The sequence below is a fragment of the Trichechus manatus genome, unplaced genomic scaffold (genome assembly GCF_000243295.1).
Source record: "Trichechus manatus latirostris isolate Lorelei unplaced genomic scaffold, TriManLat1.0 scaffold00027, whole genome shotgun sequence".
NCBI classification, from domain to species: domain Eukaryota; kingdom Metazoa; phylum Chordata; class Mammalia; order Sirenia; family Trichechidae; genus Trichechus; species Trichechus manatus.
The window spans coordinates 5,846,567-5,866,952 of record NW_004443963.1 but is presented as its reverse complement, the minus strand read 5'-3'; the positions used below and the strand labels follow the sequence as shown (position 1 = coordinate 5,866,952).

General features: G+C 44.4%; 1 protein-coding gene across 3 annotated transcripts in view; it reads right to left on the bottom strand.

The window, feature by feature from the left end:
- The window catches only part of CHST11 (carbohydrate sulfotransferase 11), a 337,639-nt gene that overhangs the window by 170,266 nt on the left and 146,987 nt on the right, over positions 1-20,386 (bottom strand). For all 3 annotated transcript variants that reach the window (XM_004373779.2, XM_004373778.2, XM_023728993.1), the window contains exon 2: positions 2,718-2,803. In XM_004373779.2, coding sequence (XP_004373836.1) covers positions 2,718-2,803 — 86 coding nt within the window. The remainder of the gene's footprint in view (positions 1-2,717; positions 2,804-20,386) is intronic.

Genomic DNA, 20,386 nt, shown 5'->3' with positions numbered 1-20,386 from the left:
CTCCTGTGTGCCTGCTGCCCAGCACTGTGCTGCACATAGAGACACTCAGTAATGGCAGATGAATAAATGAATTAGTGAATAAACGAATCCATGAATGAAATAACTCCATGGGAGGCCAGACAAGGCACATCATCTCATGTAACCCTGCGGGGTCGCTGTTGTTAGTTACCATCGAGTCGGCTCCAACTCATGGCGACCTCATGTATAACAGAATAAAATGTTGTCCAGTCCTGTGCCATCTTCACGATTACTGGTATGTTTGAGCCTGTTCTTTTGGCTACTGTGTCAATCCATCTCATTGAGGGTTTCCCTCGTTTTCACTGACCCTCTACTTTACCAACTACCATGTCCTTTCCTAGCGACTGGTTTTCCTGATGATATGCCCAAAGTAAGCAAGCTGAAGTCTCACCATCCTCACTTCTAAGGACCCTGAGGGTAGGTATTGCTAACACTACGTGGTGAAGGAGGGTAAGCAGTCACAGGGAGGTTAAGCAACTTGCCCACAACCACATAGCTAATAAATAATGAAACAGGCTTTGAACCCAGTCTGGCTCTGAAGTCAAGGCTTCAGCTATTGAAGCGACCCTCATGGCCATCCCATCAACAAATCACGCTTCTACCACCCCAACATTTCAAAATCGTTTCCTGCTCCCAACATTCCAGAGAGATTTTTAAGTTGGAAAAACTGACCCCTAATGAAGACTCATCATGTATTCAAGGTTGCACAACTAGTTAGAGGTGAAGTCGGAATTTGAACCTGGGCTTTCATTCTTTCAACCACAGATATTTGGGGGCATCCGCCATAGGCCAGGCCCTGTGTTAGGTGCTGGGGATGCATCGGTGAACAGGATAGGCACAGCCCATGGATTTCCCATCCAGAAAGGCATATGCTTCAGAATGGCTCTTCCCATGACACCATATATTGCCCATAAAATTTCCTCAGGAAAGCAGTCACGCTTCAGCAGTTTTGTTTTGAAGGGAGAAAATGAACTGAGAATAGAGGATGTCAACAAAAAGAAATGGTTTGCATCTGAGTAGCATGTGTTATTTTCAACACAGCTTACCAGAAACCCTATCCTTCATCAAAGCCCGATTCTGTCCGCTCCTGAGAATAGAGTTTATGAACAAGCTGGGAGACTCACCTGCAGTAGTGAAATAGTTTAGCACCAAATGAAACTCGAATATCAGATTCCCTGTTGAGTCACCATGGAACCTAGTAAATGAAGCCTCAGGCAATACAAGTAGTCCTCGACTTAATGACGGGGTTCTGTTCCAACAACTTTGTCGCAAGTCGGTTCTGACGTAAGTTGAATACTTCTTTTTTTAAAAGTTTTCATTACTATTGCCTTTTGTTATCAGTATTTTTATAAATCCAGCAGTGTTTTGAATAGTAAATCATGAAACTGAACATTTGCAAGTGAACATCTGAGAATGATAACATCAGGAAATTGCTCGCCGAAACATAGTACTAAGAGTAAGATGTACCCAAAAAAAAGGTCGTTTAAGTGTGGTTTGTTGTTAACTTGAATACTTCATAAACTGGGGACTACCTGTACTGAGTTTGCAGTTACCTGGTTAATCTGGCCTAGTCATACTTAGAGCTCAAGGTGGTGGGGGTTGGAAGGGTATGAATTAACCTGGTTAGGCCACCCATAATGCACAAACTCAGGAGTTCATTTTCCAGAAGCGGGTGCGAGAGATTGGAAAGAACTGTGGGATCAGAAAGTTCTCAAGTTCATCCCTCTGCAAAACTGGGAAGCTTTTGGTACCTTCGATGCCCAAGCATTGTTTTCCTCCACCAAACACTAAATTAAGAGTTTGATACAAAATAAAGCCTAGAGACTATAGCCAAACAGAACTTTTTTCTTCGTTTCTCATCAGCTGTAGAAAGTTGGCAGTTGTTGTTTTTAGTTATTCACGCACCAGCTCTCAGTGTCAAGTGCTAATTAGTGTTCCTGCAAAAGGACCAGCCCTGGAGTGTCCACGTCAAGACCCACACACACCACCAAAGCCATTGCCATGGCAACCATGCCTCCTAACTTTGCTCCTAGCTCTCTAAGGAAGATACTTTTCCATGGTTGGAGCTTATTTTGTTCAAAGAGTAGTTCTTTTAATAATCAACAGTGTAGAGGCTACGTGTGCTGCCTTGTTAAATTAATGAGTCACATTTACTGTGACAGTCACTTAGCAAAAAGTCCCTACACACAAGGGAGTCTTGCCAAGCTGGCGAGGTTGAGGTGTGGCTCATGGGGCACTGTTGGGCTTGAATAATGGGATGTGAGAGCAGGTGTTGAGTTTTCCCACGTGCAATCCTTCTTCGATGGTGCCTTACGAGAGACAGTACAGGCCAGCCAGCTCTTCAATGTCAGGGTCTCATTGCTGAGACTGGACCTGCGATTGCGTGGATCTCATTGGTCCAAAACCTGGGCAGGTCTGAAAGCTCAGTCCTTCCCCAGGAGGGTTTTCCCACTGAAAGCTTAGTCCAGCACCAAACCAAGGCACCTCTCCAATTCTGAATACCTCTCCCTGAGATTGCAGAGACATTATATGGAGAAAGGGTAACTAAGAAAGCAACCATTGAAAGTAAAATGCCAGGCAGCGGAAGAAATTCCAAACCCCCAAGGAACACACTAGTAGAAATTTTCTGTCAAAGCAATCAAAAACAAAATGACACATGATCACAGAGCCATGAAAGCAGGCAATTTCCCAAGGCTTACCTGGATCGGGTTGTAGAGTTCCTGCAAGGGGCTTCGGGACCGCTTTCGGCAGCAGATGTCCACACCAAAGGGATTCCTCCGCATGACTGAGGAAAGAAAGTGAAGGCTCATCAGAAATGAGCAACAAAGCCTTGTTGTCTGACAAAGAAAAAGGCATAGAGAAAGGAAAAAGAAACAAGAGGGAAGGAAGAGAGATAACTGGCTTGTAACAAAGAAAGATTTCCACTGTTGCTCCCATATCCAATGCCTGCATCTCCGCCACTGTCTTCTCCAACACTCAGGCATATCCTCACCACACCCCCCCCAAAAAAGAAACAGTTGCCATGGCGTCAATTCCAACTCATGGCGAACCCATGTTTCAGAGTAGAACTGTGCTCCATAAGGCTTCAATGGCTGTGATCTTTCAGAAGTAGATTTCCAGGCCTTTCTTCCGAGGCATATCTCGGTGGATTGGAACCACCAACCTTTCGGTTAGCAGCCAAGCACTTAACTGTTTGTACTACTCAGGGACTCCTTCTTCACACCTTTCCCCCCAAAACACACACACACACACAAACCCATTGCCATAGAATCGATTCTGACTCATAGTAACCCTATAGCACAGAGCAGAACTGCCCCATAGGGTTTCCAAGGCTGTAATCTTTACGGAAGCAGACTGCCACTTGCCTAGCAATCCACCTCTGAAAAACTAGCCACTGAAAACCCTAAGAAGCACAGTTCTACTCTGATACACATGGGGTCGTCATGAGTCAACGGCAACTGGTTTTTATGCACACTGAAATTTGAATTTCACATAATAGTCACATATCAGGAAATATTATTCTTCTTTTGATTTTGTTTTTCAACTGTTTAAAAATGCAAATCCATTCTTAGTTCTTGGGCTGTATGAAAACAAGTGGTGGGCTGGATTTAGACCATGAGCCATAGTTTGTGGACTCCTGACTGCAAGATTGGTGGTTCAAACCCACCCAGCAGCACCACAGGAGAAAGACCTGGCATTCTGCTCTCAGAAAGATTACAGTCAAGAAAACCCTATGGGGCAGTTCTACTCTGTCGCATGGGGTCTCTACGAGTCATCAATCGACTCAATGGCCCCTAACAACAACAAAGCCCTAGAGGACAGCCCCAGGTATTTGAGAAGCCAGTGTATAAGCTCCTTACACACCCTCCATGCCCTGTGGCCCTCCCAGGGGAGCCGGGGGTCTATGGGCAAACGTCAGTACAGAAATACCATTAGAATTTGATTAGTCCACATGAGAAACACTGGCTCTTTGTTCCTCCATGGTTGCCCCAAGAAGAGGGAAAAAAAAATCCATGTTGTGTTTTTCTTTAATTTATTACTTCATTTTTCATTTCCACCAAAAACGAGGTAAACTGTTAAATGCATGCACGTTGCCCTGGGTGCACAATGACATAGCGACACTTTGGTGGAGAAAAAACAAACGTAACACTTGTAAAATTATGCTCACACTGTGCAAGATTAAATTCTCCCCATGGCGGCAGACAGGCTCCTAAGGCCTGTGGGTATGCGGCTGCCTCGGTGAAAACTCTACCGTGGAACCCATTAAAAGTCCGCTTTTATGGAGGACAATATTATTTAATTGGTTTATTTTTCTAATACAAGGCCTTTAAAAGGCTTTGACCGTGTGGGGCCTGCAACTTAGGCCCTCTGCCGTGTGCCCTCCAGCTCTGCCCATGACTTCACAGGGCGCCCTGTGAACTAGCTTTGGCACCCCAGGCCACAAAAGCCAAAAGGGCCTTGTGTGCTTTTTATGGGAATGCTAACAACCTTAACATCTGTAGAATGCTCATTGTGTGCCAGGCCCTAGGTTAAGCGTAATCTTCACCCACAGTGAAGGTCTTAGATAACCACTCTGCTAACTTCGGGAACTTGACCAAGGTCAAGGTCATGTGGGTAGAAAGTAGCCAAGTGGAGATTCAAACCTGGCAGGTTTTGTCCTACCAGTAAGCAGAGTGCGACCCCCCCACCCCACCCCTGCTCAGCCTGGCCAGTCATGAGGAAGCTGACCACTGAGTCACCAGCCACCCCCGCCCACCAGGCTTGGAAGCCCAAGTCAGCATTTCTCCTGTCACCCCTACGTGACCAGAAGGGGCCCAAACTCAAAAAAACTAAACCACTTGCTGTTGAGTTGATTCTGACTCATGGTAACCCCATGTGCGTCAGAGTAGAACTGTGCTTCATAGGGTTTTCAGTGGCTGTTTTTTTTTGGAAGTAGATTGCCAGGCTTTTCTCCCAAGGCACTGAGTGCATTAGCTGTTTGCACCACCCATGGACTCCTGGCACACAGTATTTTCTCAAAAAAGGTTTACGAATAAGCCAGGACTTTACACTTCCTCTAAGGGCATCAGACAATTTATTTCCTCCTATATTTAGAGGAAGGAGCCCTGGTGGCACAGGAGTTATGAGCTTGGCTGCTAACCAAAAGGTCAGCAGTTCAAATCCACCAGCCACTCCTTGGAAACCCTATGGGGCAGTTCTACTCTGTCCTGTATGCGTCAGAATTGACTTCATGGAAACGGGTTTGGTTTTTCAGGTTTATATTCAGAGGAAGGAGCCCTGGTGGTGCAGTGGTTAAGCATTCAACTGCTAACCAAAAGGTCAGTGGTTCAAACCCACCAGCTGCTCTGCAGGAGAAAGATGTGGCAGTCTGCTCCCATAAAGATTCACAGCCTTGGAACCCCCCGAGGCAGCTCTACCCTGTCCTATAGGGCCACTATGAGTCGGCATTGACTCGACGGCAACAGGTAGATTCAGAGGAAACAGCCATGGCATTGGCTACTGTTATTTTCTTCCTTTGACAATGAAAGGTCTGGTGACGAAAAGCCCTAAGAATGGAATCCTGTAGGACATTTAACAGCCGCCATTGCTGTCCACCCACCACCATGAGTTTTATTTAGCTACATTTATTTCCTCCTTTCTAAACTTAAATCAGTGAAATTAAGGACAGCTTTTCAAGAACCTAATTGGGCCGATTTACAGTATGATTTCCTGAACCCAGAACAGTTTTGGATATTCCAAGATATACAAATGAAGCTAAAATTACAATTAAGCCACACATGTTTCTTTCACTATGATGAAGAGCACACCTTTTGAAGTGGACGCCCCACTCCCCTCCTTCCAAACACATCCTTAGGAAGTTAGCTAACTGGGAGCAGGGGTGGAAAGTCAACTCCTGACAAAGGGATCGGGCCCCTCGCATTCTCTGTGGGGCGCTCTGTGATCCTGTCAGTGCTACTGGGGCAGAAAGGAGCTGCTGGACGGTTCGTTCAGGTCTGAAGACATAAAACGAAAGTGCTGTGGGACCCTGGGTGGCAACTTGCCTTTGATATATTTCATCAAACTAAAGACATCTGAGAGTCCAGCCCCCTCAATTTACAGAAGACACTCAGAGAGCTTAAGCACTTGCCCAAGGTCCTTGATGCAGTATCAACAGAACCAGGGCAGCAGAACTCAGTAATCGTTAATAATAAAAATCATGAGAACAACCATTTCTTGACAATTTATCATATGCTCGGCATGATGCTGAGCCCTTTTCTCATATTGCTTCATTTAATCCTCATAAAAACTCTGTAAGTTAGATATAATAATAATAACCACATCATCTGTTCCCATTTTACATGTGAGGAAACTGAAGCCCAGAGAGGTTAAAGAACTTGCCTAAGATCACACAGCCAGCAAATGGCAGGGCAAATAGGAAATTCAAACCCAGGTCCGTCCATTTCCAGAACTGGTGCTCTTGACCACTTCACCATGCTATTATCTAAAGGCAGCAAAAGACGTTTTTAACAATAATTTATCATTGATAGCTCTCACCACAAAAACCAGTGCTCTCACCTCTCTCACCATTCAAAGCAAATGCACTTCTCTACCAAATCACCCAAATCCAAATGGGTCTCCCTCCTCCCGCTGGCAAAACAACTGCCACACTCTGAAACCCAGCTGACTTCGGACACTTTCCAAATCTCCTGATTTGCTAACAGCCTGAGCGTGATTGATCATCTACCCCATGCTTGGAGACCACAGAGCAGCAATGCAATTATAGAGATGTTCTTGCAAATGCACAAGTTTGTGCTGGTGCCTCAGTGCAGTGAGGACCAGCCCATCTGTCAAGGAGATGTTGGGATGGGACAGTGTCTGATCCAACCTCACCGAGTTAGAGCAAGAGCAAGTGGTACCCAGCTTGCTCAGAGGGAGTCATTCCGACAATGCCAGGCCATTCTGCTTTGCAACCGTGTGACTCACAAGCCTGTTCTAAAGGACATGAAGACACAGCTGCCCGCTCCCCCCACCCTCCCAGCTCCTGGCCTGAAGGTCATTGTGCTGAAATTATGGTGACCAGCTGTCCTGGTTTGCCCAGGCAGCTGGACCTTGGGCCTTTCAGTGCTAACACCAGGGAAGTTCCCGGCAAACTGGGACGAGTTGGTCACCTAGTAGTGCCCTCTGAAACATGGGAAAGTACAGGAGTTGAAGTCAACTAGAACTGGATTCAAACCCTGGTTTCACCATTAACTGGCCTAGGGACCATCCCATTTTACAGGAGGAGATTCATTTTATAGGTTGTGATCCATAGGGTTTTCATGGGCTGATTTTTGAAAGTAGATCATCAGGCCTTTCTTCCTAGATATGTCTTAGTCTGGAGGCGCTGCTGAAACCTGTCCACCATGGGTGACCCTACTGGTATTTGACATACCAGTGACAGAGCTTCCAGCATCATAGCAACACACAAGCCGCCAGAGTACGACAAACCGACAAACAGGTAGTGGGTCTTTATTTATACCTCATCTTATTCCAAAAAGTAGGTTTGAGGAAAGACTGAGAAACCATGTTATTTGATTCTATAGTCAAAATGGAGTCCTTAAATAAGATTTCAAGGCAGGGAATCATACAACTGGAGTTTTGCTTTTTAAACCATCTTGCTGCCACGTGAAGGTGAATCTGAGGCAGGGCCAAGAGGTTGTGCTGGGTGAGTGAGGCAGGTGGTGGCCTCCAAGTGAGCATCGTGAGGACGGCAGGTAGTAAAAGGACCGTGTCCTGTCAGGAGCACCACCTCCTGTCTGGCCTCGGCATCAGACACAGCCAGGAGAGAGTCGGTCAGCAATCACTTAACTATGCCTTAGAGTTGTGAGCCCAATGGAAAGGAAAAGAATTTGGAGTGAAAAGAAGCCACCTGGTAGGGTTGGGTCTTCTGTGGAAGTACATCTGAATCAAATAGTAAGTGAACTGAGTCCGGGTCACGGGCAGAGTTCGGCTCCCTCGTAGGTGTCTGCTAGTGAGGAAACTTCGGGCCACTGAGGCTGTAACCCAAAAAATTGCTTGGGAAGGTGTCATGGATTGAATTGTGTCCCCCCAAAATATCTATCAACTTGGCTGGGCCATGATTCCCAGTACTGTGTGATTGTCCACCATTTTGTCATCTGATGTGATTTTCCCATGTGTTATTAATTCTATGTTGATGAGATGGGATTAGCAGCAGTTATCCTAAATGAGGCAGGACTCAAGCTACAAGATTGCGTCATGTCTTGAGCCAATCTTTTTTGAAATATGAAAGAGAGAAGCGAGTAGAAAGACATACCACCAAGAAAGCAAGGCCAGGGGCAGAGCGCATCCTTTGGACCTGAGATTCCTGTGCAGAGAAGTTCCCAGACCACGGGAAGATTGATGAGAAGGACCTTCTTCCAGAGTTGACAGAGACAGAGAAGGCCTTTCTCTGAAGCTGGCACCCTGAATTTGGACTTCTAGCCTACTAGATTGTGAGAGAATAAACGTCTATTTGTCAAAGATATCCACTTGTGGTATTTCTGTTATAGCAGCACTAGATGACTAAGACAGAAAGTAACCCCGGAATTCTTCAAGATGACAAAATTGTTTTCTTAAAACCCAAATGATTTAAAACTAAGTTCAGAAAATTCCAAAACAGGCAAATATATAGAAACAGAAAGTAGATAAGTGGCCACCTACGGCTGGGGGAAGGAGCCCTCGTGGCACAATGGTTAAGCGCTTGGTGGCTAACTAAAAGGTTGGCGGTTTGAATCCACTTGCAGCTCCGAGGGAGAAAGACCTGATGATCTGCTCCCGTAAAGATTATAGCCTAGAAAACCTTACAGAGCAGTTCTACTCGGTCACATGGGGTCGCTATGAGTTAGAATGACAAAGGCTGCTGGTAGAAATGGGGAGTGATGGTAAACAGACACAATGTTTCTTTACAGGGTAATAGAAATGTTTCAAACTTAGATCATGGTGATGGTTGTACAACTCTGTCACTATAGTAAATTCACAGGTGAATTTTATGATATGTACATTATATCTCAATAAACCTGTTTCATAAAAGTACAGAAATGTTTAAGAATAAAACCCACAATTTTAATATTTTCAAGATTTTGACCAATTGGAGAAGATCTACCTTGCAATTCCAATATGAAAGACTTAACTGAACAAGTTACTTGACTTACAACTTCAAATTGAAATGTAAGTTTATATATAATATTGGAATCTTTAAGTCATTTCAGATTAACTCGATTTATAAGTTTGAGGTACTAGATTTGTAGGGATTATTTAAGTACTTAGACAAGTTCTTTGTTAATCAGGCATCTGAAGCACTCAAAAAAGGTATGAAATGTTAAATGCAATTTAAAATGTTAAAAGAAGGTTAAGTTAAAGGACCAAATACTAAATCAAAGACCACCCTAAACGTGACTGTTAAGATTTACTAGATTTATAGACAGAATAGTAAGATTTTTAACTTAAAATCTAGATTCTAATGCTACTGAATCATATACCTAAAAATGGTTAAAATGGTAAATTTTTTATGTAAATTTTTCCACAGTAATTTTTTTTTAAAGTTTAAAAAGCTATGTTCCTAGATTTGACACTTTAATTTTTCTAGAAGCCTTTTCTGTACGAAACTGTCTCCCTCAATGACATGAAAAACTTCACATAAACTGAGAAGAGAATTAACAGGAATTGACACCCTCAGGCCGGCCTAAGGCGGGAGAGCCTGGGCGTGAAGGGGAACCTGCCTATCTCACCTCCCACCCTCACGCCACAGTGGCGAAAATTCTGCTCCTGAAAACCCTCTGCAATGGTGGAAGAATGTCATTTTTGAGAAACTTAAGACCCTATGGAAAAACACAGTTCAAGGAATTGAAATTGGCAGTTAATTTCGGAAAGCCCTTATAAATTACGTTTTATGTTCACTAAAATAGAAAACAAGAGCGACAGCACTGGCAATACCGATCACATTAATTACACTTTACACACCTTAAATGAGTCATTGTGGGCGTTGTACAATTCATTTTCATTTACCCTCCCTTGCCTGCGAGAGAAATTTTATACTGCCCCCCGCAGTTCCCCTGGAAGGCTTATAAATTTATTTTGCAGTGACGCAGAAAATTTGCCAAAATACTTCTTTCCCTGTGTCGGCCGCTCCAAGTCTAGTTTTGTAACTTGGAGACATTGATGTCTGCCTCTGGGGTTCCCCCTTGGCTTCAGAGAGGCGGGTGCTTGAGAGGAGACATATTCCAGGTATCATTTATGGCTGCCAAAAGGTCGGCAGTTCGAATACACCAGGCGCTCCTTGGAAACCCTATGGGGCAGCTCTACTCTGTCCTATAGGGTTGCTATGAGTCAGAAACCACTCGATGGCAATGGGTTGGTTTGCTTTTAAATCCAATGACTGGTGTCCTTAAAGAGGAGAGGACACGGAGAGATACACAGGGAAGAAGGCCATGTGAAGACCGAGGCAGAGATCAGAGTGATGCAGCTGCAAGTCAAGGAAGACCAAGGATTGCCGGGAGCCACCAGAAGCTAAGAAGAGGCAAGGAAGGATCTTCCCTAGACCCTTCAGAGCAAGCATGCCTGAGACACCCTGATTTCGAACTTCTGGCCTGCAGAACCGTGAGAGAATAATTCTCTGTTGTTTTAAGCCACCAAGCGTGTGGTAATTTGTTACGGCAGCCACGGAAAATTAATACACACAGATTCACGTCCTATGTGACCTATACAAGATACTCAATCTCTTGGCCTCAGTTACTTGACCTGTCAAATGGGGATAACAATATTGCTCACCTGCTAGGGTTGTTGTGAGGACTAAATAAGTCAATCCAAATCAAGTGTGTGGAGCAGGGCCTGGTCTCAGGCAAGGGCTCAGTAAGCTATAGTTAGCTACCATTACTCACGTCCAAAACCCAGTGCCGTCGATTTCCGACTCATAGTGACCCTATAGGATGGAACAGAACTGCTCCATAGGGTTTCCAAGGTTGTAATCTTTATGGGAGCAGATTGCCACGTCTTTTTCCTATGGATCGGCTGTGGGTTTGAACTGCCGACCTTGTGGTTAGCAGCCAAGGGCTTTAACCACTGTGCCACCAGGCTCCTCCTCCTCATGTCCAGTACCTTCTTTTTCTAATTCTCCCCCAAAAGAGTGCCTCAAAATCTTTATAAAACCCGTTGCCATCGCAACAATTCTGACTCATAGCAACCTTACAGAACAGAGTAGAACTGCTCCATAGGGTTTCCAAAGAGCAGCTGGAGGATTTGAACTGCTTACCTTGTGGTTAGCAGCCAAGCTCTTAACCAATAAAAAAAAACAAACCCACTGCCTCAAGTTAATCTCGACTTATAGCAACCCTATAGGACAGAGCAGAACTGCCCCATAGGGTTTCCAAGGAGCGGCTGGTGGATTTGAACTGCTGTCCTTGTAGTCAGCAGCCGAACTCTTAACCAGTACGCCACCAGGGTTTCCATAGGGTTTCCAAGGAGCAGCTGGTAGATTCGAAATGTCGACCTTTAGATTAGCGGCCGAGCTCTTAACCACTTCACCACTTAACCAATAGTCCAACCAAAAATCTCACTGTTATGCAAATGATATATACACATTAATCTCTGGACACAAAACAGTTCATGAATCGGAGAGTATTATACCATTTGTATTGGTTTCCTAGGACTGCTATAATAAAATACTACAAATTGGGTGGCTTATAAGAATGAAAAGTTATTGTCTCACAGTTCTGGAGCCTAAGAGTCCAAATTCAGGGCATTGGCAGGGCCATGTTCTCTCTATTCCCTCTAGGGGAAGATACTTCCTTGTCTCTTCCAGCTTCTGGTAGCACCAGGCATTTCTTGTTGTTCCTTTGCTTGTAGATGCATCTTCACATGACCATCTTCCCCCTGTGTGTCTCTCTGTGTCTTTTCTCCTCTTTTATAAGGGCATCACTCAGATGGGATTAGGACCCACCCTACACCTCCCTGTATAACTTCACGTTAACAACATCTTCAAAGACTGTTTCCAAACACGTCATGTTCACAGGTACTAGGGGTTAGGATTTCAACATATCTTTTTCGGTGCTGGTGGCAAAGTGGTTAAGAGCTCAGGCCGCTAACCAAAAGGTCAGTAGTTCGAATCTACCAGCCGCTCCTTGGAAACCCTATGGGGCAGTTCTACTCTGTCCTATAGGGTTGCTATCAGTCAGAATCGACTGATGGCAACGGGTTTTCGGTTTTATTCAATCTATAACACCATGAATGGAGAGAAGGAGTTGGTGATTTACAATGGAGGTCTATCTAACCACTTTCGTTTTGCTCAAGAAGAATGCGAGGCAACTGTGCGACGCTGAGATGGGGCTATTGAACAGACAGTGTGTGCAGCTTTTCTCCAGAAGCAGGAGACAGAAAGAGATGATCTCCCACAACCAAAGACATAAGGAGTCCTGGCAGCGCAACAGTTACATGCTCGGTGGCTAGCAGAAAAACCGGCAGGTCGAACCCACCCAGCACGGCTCCATGGGAGAAAGACCTAGTGATCTGCTCCCATAAAGATCACAGCCTAGAAAACCCTGTGGCACAGTTCTACTCTGTCACATAAGGCCACCATGAGTTGGAATCTACTCGACAACACCCAACAACACAGAAAGACATGCTCACAGTAATAAAGTGTTTGAGATTTCCCAGGCAGCCACTCAGCCACCAAAACCCGTATTTTCAGTTCCGTACGGCTAGATGAGTTAAAGCTGGAAATTATTTTTTTTATTTGTTCATTTGTATTTTTTTTTTCTAACATTTTTCTGGCACGAGATGCTGACAGAGAAAACACTGATTTTAAAAATATCCTCATTTGCACTACATCACACCCCTCAGATCCACCAATTCCTCTCTTGGGAAATTACACCATGGAAGTAATTCAACAGAAGCCAAGAGATTTATGCTCAAAGATGTTTACTATGTAACATTTCCCCTCTAATGGCCCCAAATTGGAAATACTCTAGATTTCCAAGATTAGAGGAATAACTTCATAAATCATAGTTCATTTAGGTACACCATTAATAAATCACAGTATATTAACCAGTCAAAAAATGACTGTTATTAAAAGTAATACTTTGAAAACATGGAAATGGGGTTTAAGTTAAAGCAGCAGAGTTCAAAATATTATGAGGATTAGGATCTCTGCTATGTAAAGATATGCCACCAGTTGCCATTGAGTCGATTCCAACTCATGGCGACCTCATGAGTTGTACAGGGTTTTCAATGGCTGATTTTTCAGAAGTAGATTGCCAGGCCTTTCTCTGGAGGCACTTCTGGGTAGACTCAAACTAGCAACCTCTCGGTTAGCAGTGGCGCGTGTTAACCGTTTGCACCACCCAGGGGCACCATGTAAAGATATATACACATATAAAGGACAGCATATAAAAAGAAAAACAACTGTTAACAGTGCCTTTACGCTCTCTTTCATGTTGTATATTATTGTTTCCACTTAAAAATGATGACTTCAATATGTTAGATCCACATCAACTCTAAGTGTTAAAGATGCTACTGAAAGCCAGAGAAGTTCTAAACAAAGACTTGGAATGTTCCCAAAGAAAACAAAACAAAACAAAACAAAAAAATTGCAGCCGCTGATGTGGATTGCCCTCCCTAGTAGATCTTTGAAAAACGAGAGCAGGATGAGTGTGTTCAATTTTTGCAAGTCTCAGGCTATAAACTGCCTGGCTTTAAGTTGCTGCCACTGTTTTAAGTGTTGCTGCCCAGCTATAAGTGTTGTCAGGGTAAGGGAGATAAAAGCAAATGCTGGAGAAGATCCAAAAATGGATGGAGGGTGGGGGGCCCAGGCTGGGGGCAGAGCAGGCACACGCATGTTCTGGGGGAAGTAATGATGTACTTCTAATGTTATTCTTCTTGAAATGTGGTCACCGGGAAAGGCCACTGCAGCTGCATCTTATTAAACATGCCCACGCGCCCATCTCCCTCCCTCCCACCTTCCCTTCTCTTGAATTCAAGATGCAGCCCTGAACCTCATTCCACAGTCCCTCTAAAGACAAGCAGTGGGACTTAAAAGAACCCAAGGAGGACCAAAGCTACTGTAGTGATTGTCCCCAGAGATACGGCTGGCATTTTGAAACTTGTTTTCTTTTAAAAAGCAACTTTATGAAAAAATGAAGACCAAATCCTTTCTTTCCCCAGAAAGTAAGGAAAACCTCGCATAAATTTCTTGGTGCCGTGATAAACAGGCAGACACACCCTTCCATCTTGCCGCGCACATGTGCAGGCTATGTGTGGATATTAAAATTCCTTCAAAGTTGGCCAGGCAGGGTCTATTTGTGCAGGCAAATTAAAAAGCTGTAAAACAATATGAAGGTGTTTGCAAATGGTTATAGCTACAATGCGAGAACCAGCCATTTGTCTGGATCTATGAGAAGTGGCCAGATGTGTTGGAAAGAGTTCTGGTTCAGGGCTTGCTTCGAGTCTACTAGTGGGGTGACCTGGGGGGTGGGGGTGGCGGGTGATATTCTGAGTTTTTACCATACGTCAAGCTGTATGGTAGGCACTTTAGGAACGTTTCTGAACACTCCTTCTTTCCTTATTACCATCCTGAGATGCATTATCATTCCCATTTTACAGACGAGGGAGTAAGTTCAGAGCAGCTCGGTGACTTGTCAAAGCCACACAGCTTGTAAAAGACAGATTCACTAGATGGATATCGCAGGTAAATGCTTATCTCTGAGTATTACCAATAGGGGAGTTCCCGGGTGGTGCAAACAGTTAACACGCTCGGCTGCTAACCAAAAGGTTGGAGGTTCAAGTCCACCCAGAGCCACCTCAAAAAAAGGGTCTGGCAATCTACTTCCAGAATATCAGCCACTGAAAACCCTATGGAGCTGTGGGGATTGCAACCAACGTCAAAAAACTATGTGTGTATAAATTTTTGACTGAGAAACTAATTTGCACGGTAAACTTTCACCTAAAGCACAAAAAAATAAAAAAGAAAGAAAACCTTACGGAGCACAGTTCTACTCTGACACACACGGGGTCACCATGCATTGGAATTGACTCGTCGGCCACTGGTGGTTTTATTACCATTAGAGATTTACCTGATGTCATAGAGGAGGGGGAACAAAGAGGACACAAAACACAAAACACACAGTCCATCCCTTAGGGTCGCTATGAGTTGGAACCAACTGATGGCACCTACCAACAACAACATCCTTCAGTAAGAGTAAAGGGGCAGAGTCCACATAGCTGTTGTGGAACAGCTAGGTCAAAATACTGTAAAAATAGTCCATCTCTGACAGAAGAATGATATTATTGAATCCTGTTTCGCTGTCTGCTTGTTCCAGTGTATCTTCAACATAGCACATTTCCCTTCATCCTCACTGCCTCTCATGGAGAAATCCAAGGTGAGAGAGGTTACGTGATGTGCTCAAGGTCACAGCACGCATCACTGCCATCTCCATTAGCTAGATGAGAAAATGGAGGCTTGGCAACATTAAGTGATTGTTATAAATTGCATTGGATCCCCCCAAAAATTAATGTTGAAGTCTTAACCCCTGGTACCTGCGAATGTGACCTGGTTTGCAAACAGAGTCTTTGAAGATGTCATGAGTTAAATTAATAAGAATTGAAGTAGAATGGGTCCTAATCCCATCTGAGTGATGTCCTTATAAAAGAGGAGAAGAGACACAGAAAGACACACACAGGGAAAATGGCCGTGTGAAGAGGCACCTAAAGGCCAAGGAACACCTGGGGCTACCAGAAGCTGAGAGGCACAAGCAAGGATCTTCCCTTAGAAACTTCAGAGAGAACATGGCCCTGACAACACTGATTTTGACCACTAGCCTCCAGAACTGTGAGATAATACATTTCTCTTGTTTAAAGCCACCACTTTGAGGTTCTCTGTTACAGCAGGTCTTACCCGGGTCATAGAGCTAAGTGGCAGAACAGAGACTCAACCCAGGTACCTCAGACCCAAGTTTACTCTTACTCACTCTGCTCAGCAGTGGCTTCCCACATGAAAGTTTAAAAAAGAAAAAAAGAGGGGGCGTGTGTTGGAAAAAAAAAATTAAGTAGCCACATTGTGCTGGAAGCACAGAGATGAAGGAGTGGCACAGCCCCAGGGTAGAAAGGGCCTCCATTCCTCTTTTTTCTAGCATCTCCTATTCTTTAAAGGTAACAAAGAAACCAAGGTATATAATTAAGCCTCTTAATAGATACCTGGGCACGTACGCATTACCTCTTCCTCACATCAGAGAATGCGTCAAATTCCTTTCTGTATCTCCAAACACCTTGAGTAATAAGACCTGGCACAAAGTAGGTCCTCAGTAAATATTTAATAGTGAATTAATTAATGAACCCACCTTTACAACTGAGATGACTTCACATCACAATTGCCCAGAACATTCCTGGTTTTTACTCAGGAATATGAGGAGCTTGGCTCTCACACGGTGGTCTATCTCTAAGTAATACAGCCTGCTTTCCATTGCCTCCTCAAGAATTCATATCACAGAAAGCTCTGCTGAGCTCTTCCTGGAGCTTGTATCCAACTCACTTCCCAGACTGAAAGGATAGTGACTAAAGAATATCAGATGGGTCCTCAGAATTCTGGGAAAGGACAAACCATTCCAGAAAGCTGATGACTCAATCTTCTGATGTACCACCGACTGGACTGCCATCCTGAAGAGAGAGCCGACTTCCTCAGAGCTCTCATCAGAACAGAGGCAGGGGATTCCAAAAATGTAATCAAGATAAGAATCTTAGAAAAGAAACTCAAACAGAAAGGTCAGCTCAGAGGCGAAGACTGGTTCTGCCCAAATACAGGCAAAGAAAAACAGAGAAGTCACAATACATATCAATGAATTTGGAAAGCACTTTCGATTCAGGAAAACTCATCCTTAGAATTATTTTGTTACAAACCATCTAATCAACAGAACCCAGAATTCAAAGACAAGAACGTTCTTATGCAGTAAAAACTCGGAGTGGGGGGGTCAGTATTGGGCTGAGTTCCTAACTAGCACTGTGACCTTGGGTACGTTCCCACCCCCTTCTCTGGGTCTCAGTATCCTCATTTTAAAATGAGAGGGGTTAGTCTATATAATATCCCTTCCAGATGCAGAATTCAATACTTCTGTGACTCTCAGACCACGTTAATGCCCTCCACCCCACTGCTACGAAGCTCACCAAAATTATATTGGCAACCTTCTCCACCACTGAACAGGCTGGCTTTTGTAGGCTTTCCTCAAGCATGCTAACCACAGAAATAAACCCAAATGCACCAAAAAATGTAAATTGATCATGAGTGCTGTTGAACTTATGAAGTCAGCAGTGTGAAATGTATAACAAGATTGTCTACAGATCTTTTGTTGACACACGGTGAGAAAACTCTACTCTTAAATATAAAATGGCCCATTTGTTTGGTTCTCAACCAAATTGGTCTTGAGCTGGCAACATTTGAAACTCTGGCCCCAGTCGTAACTGTGGGCTGAGTCTTGCCCAAAAGGAGGGTGTTCCACAGAGATATCCTCTATTCTGCTGAGGGAGCCAGGGGAAGCAGGGGAAGTTGCCCTTGGCATTGACCAGACAAATGAACTCATCATCCTGCCTCACCCAGAAATAGAATTGAGTGTTAAACATAGCTCACCAGTGTCTCCTGGACCGGGCATCTCACACTGAGAAAGTCAGGAGTGGATTGCTTACTTGATGCATAATAATTTACCCTATCACCCCAATAATCTGCACCGCTCGGTCATCTGAAAGCGGTTATTAAACACCTAATGTGTACACACAGCTCTTCCTTTGTAGAATGCTCCAAAAAGAGCCCTCAAGATTGGGCTGCCAAAAGGTGGCAACAATCCAAGTGTCCAATAACAGATGAATGGATAAACAAATACGGTACATATATACAATGGAATATAAAAAGAAATGAAGTTGTAGTACATGCCATGGCAAGGATAAACCTGGAAAACAGTATGCAAAATGAAATAAGTCAGCCACAAAAGGACGAATACCATATGATCTCATTTATATAAAATATCTAGAATATAGAGATAAGAGCTTATCAGTGGTTACTAGGGGCTGAGGGAGGAGCCCTGGTGGTGCAGGAGTTAAGTGCTTGACTGCTAACCAAAAAGCTAGCAGTGTGAACCCCCCCAGAGGCTCCGCAGGAGAAAAAACTTGGCTATCTGCTCCCATAAGGATCACAGCCTAGAAAACCCTATCGGGCAGTTCTACTCTGTAACACATGGGGTCACTGTGAGTTGGAATCAGCTTGACGGCACCTAACAACAACAACAGGGGCTGAGGGGAGGGAATAACGGGGAGTTACTGCCTAAGGGGTACAGAATTTCTGTTTGGGGTGATGTAAAACTTTTGGAAATAGAGGTGATGGTTACACAACACTACGAACGTAATTAATGCCACTGAACTGTACACTTAAAAATGGTTACAATGGCAAGTTTTATGTTATATATATTTTACCACATATATTTAAAATAAAATTATAAAACAAACAAAAAGACTGGGCTGCAGCCCCTAGACACACCTAATCCCACTGATGCAAGATAGAAACGTCCAGCCAGTGAAGTATTTTCAGCAGGTTCCAAAAATGTCTGGGGCTGGTGATAACGATGTTTCCTCTAGCCCAAAGTAACCAAGGTCCTTGGTTTAAGCATCCCGCCCAGAATTTAGAGCGAGTCCTCAGCCAATTCCCTGCTCCAAGGGCCTAGGCCAGTAGTTCTCAAGCCTGAAGGTTCCTCAGGTTCAACAGAGGTGGTGTTAATGCAGATTCCTAGGCCCCTCGATCAATACGCTGATCCCATAGGTCTACCTCCACACCCAGAAATCTGCCCTTTTAAAGGTGCCCCAGGGAATTTCGGGGGCCTGGGATTTACTGGAGGGCCTGGAAACAGCAAGCTGACGAGAGGGGATGGATGCAGCCAATGCAGCCCCAGAAATGGGGGTTTAGAGATGTCCAGAGGGACATGGCCACAGGGGACTGCTCCCCATCTCCTCCTCTCCAGTTCAGGCTGCCCATTGCTCTTTTCCAACTTCAAGGGGGCCCTTGATGTAGATTCCTTAAACAGATACTGATTAGGCATCAAGTCAGTTACCGAATGGTACAAACAGCACAAATGGTTAAGCACATGACTAACTAAACCCACCCAGAGGGGCCTCGGAAGAAAGGCCTGGCAATCTGCTTCTAAAAGTTCGCAACTATTAAAAGCCCTGTGAGCGCAGTTCTGCTCTGCAACACATGGGGTCGCCATGAGTCGGAAGCAACTCGACAGCAACTGGAACTGGTGAGGGCAAGGCACGTAGTATACAATTATGCCAGCTTTCCCCAAGGCTTAGCGGACCATCAACCAGAATCAGAATACCTAGACTGCAGGCCCAGTTCTCTTCCACAGACTTTGCATCATGGCACCTCAGTCCTTCCCCATCTGTAAAATGGGTCTGATAAGACTTGCCTTGGCTGCCTCCTGGGATTGCTGTGTCAGGGATTCCAGCCTTGTTCTCCCAACCATGTAACCTTGGGTTCCTTATGTTTCACCTCTGGGCCTCAGCTTCCACATCTTTAAAGTGGGAGTAACAGTACTTAGCTCACAGAGTTCTTGCAAGGATTAAATGGGCTAATGCAAGAAAAGCACTCAACTCAATAAGAAGTGCACTATGAGCACTTAATAAATGTTAACTATCCCCGGTGGCGCAGTGGTTAAGTGTTTGGCTGCTAACCAAAAGGTTGGCAGTTCAAATCCACCAGGTGCTCCTTGGAAACCCTATGGGGCAGTTCTACTGTGTCCTATAGGGTTGCTATGAGTCGGAATTGACTTGATGGCAATGGGTTTGGTTTTTATAAACATACCTATTGATATGTTAGGAGCCCTAGTGGTGCAGTGGTTAAGTGCTCAGCTGCTAATTTGCATGTGGATGTGCTTTGGAGGGAACAAATTTAAGAGACCACAGTTTCCACACTTTGATTATAAAAAAAGACCACTACCTGTGCATGCCTCTCATCCACCCTGTAATTATAAATCACACTCCTTTGGCTTAGCGGTGAAAAGAATGAGTTTTGGAGAAGTCAACCCTTCTACTTCAAAAATGAGTTTCTCCACTCCCCAGGCAAGAGGTCAAGGGACTACTCAATAAATAATTATTGAGCACCTGCTGAAGGAGGGCAGGGCAGGCCACTCTGATAAAGGACTGGCCCCCAACCCCGCTGACTCCAATTATACACATGCTAGACCCCCTGATATTGTCTTACAATGTCAAGAGCCACATGTCACTGAGGCTCTGTTCATCTTTTTCCTTTCTTTTTGTCCTCTCTTTTGATTCAATTAGGTAGTTTCTATTACTATGTCTTTTGTTTCCTTCAGAAGGGAGCACTGGG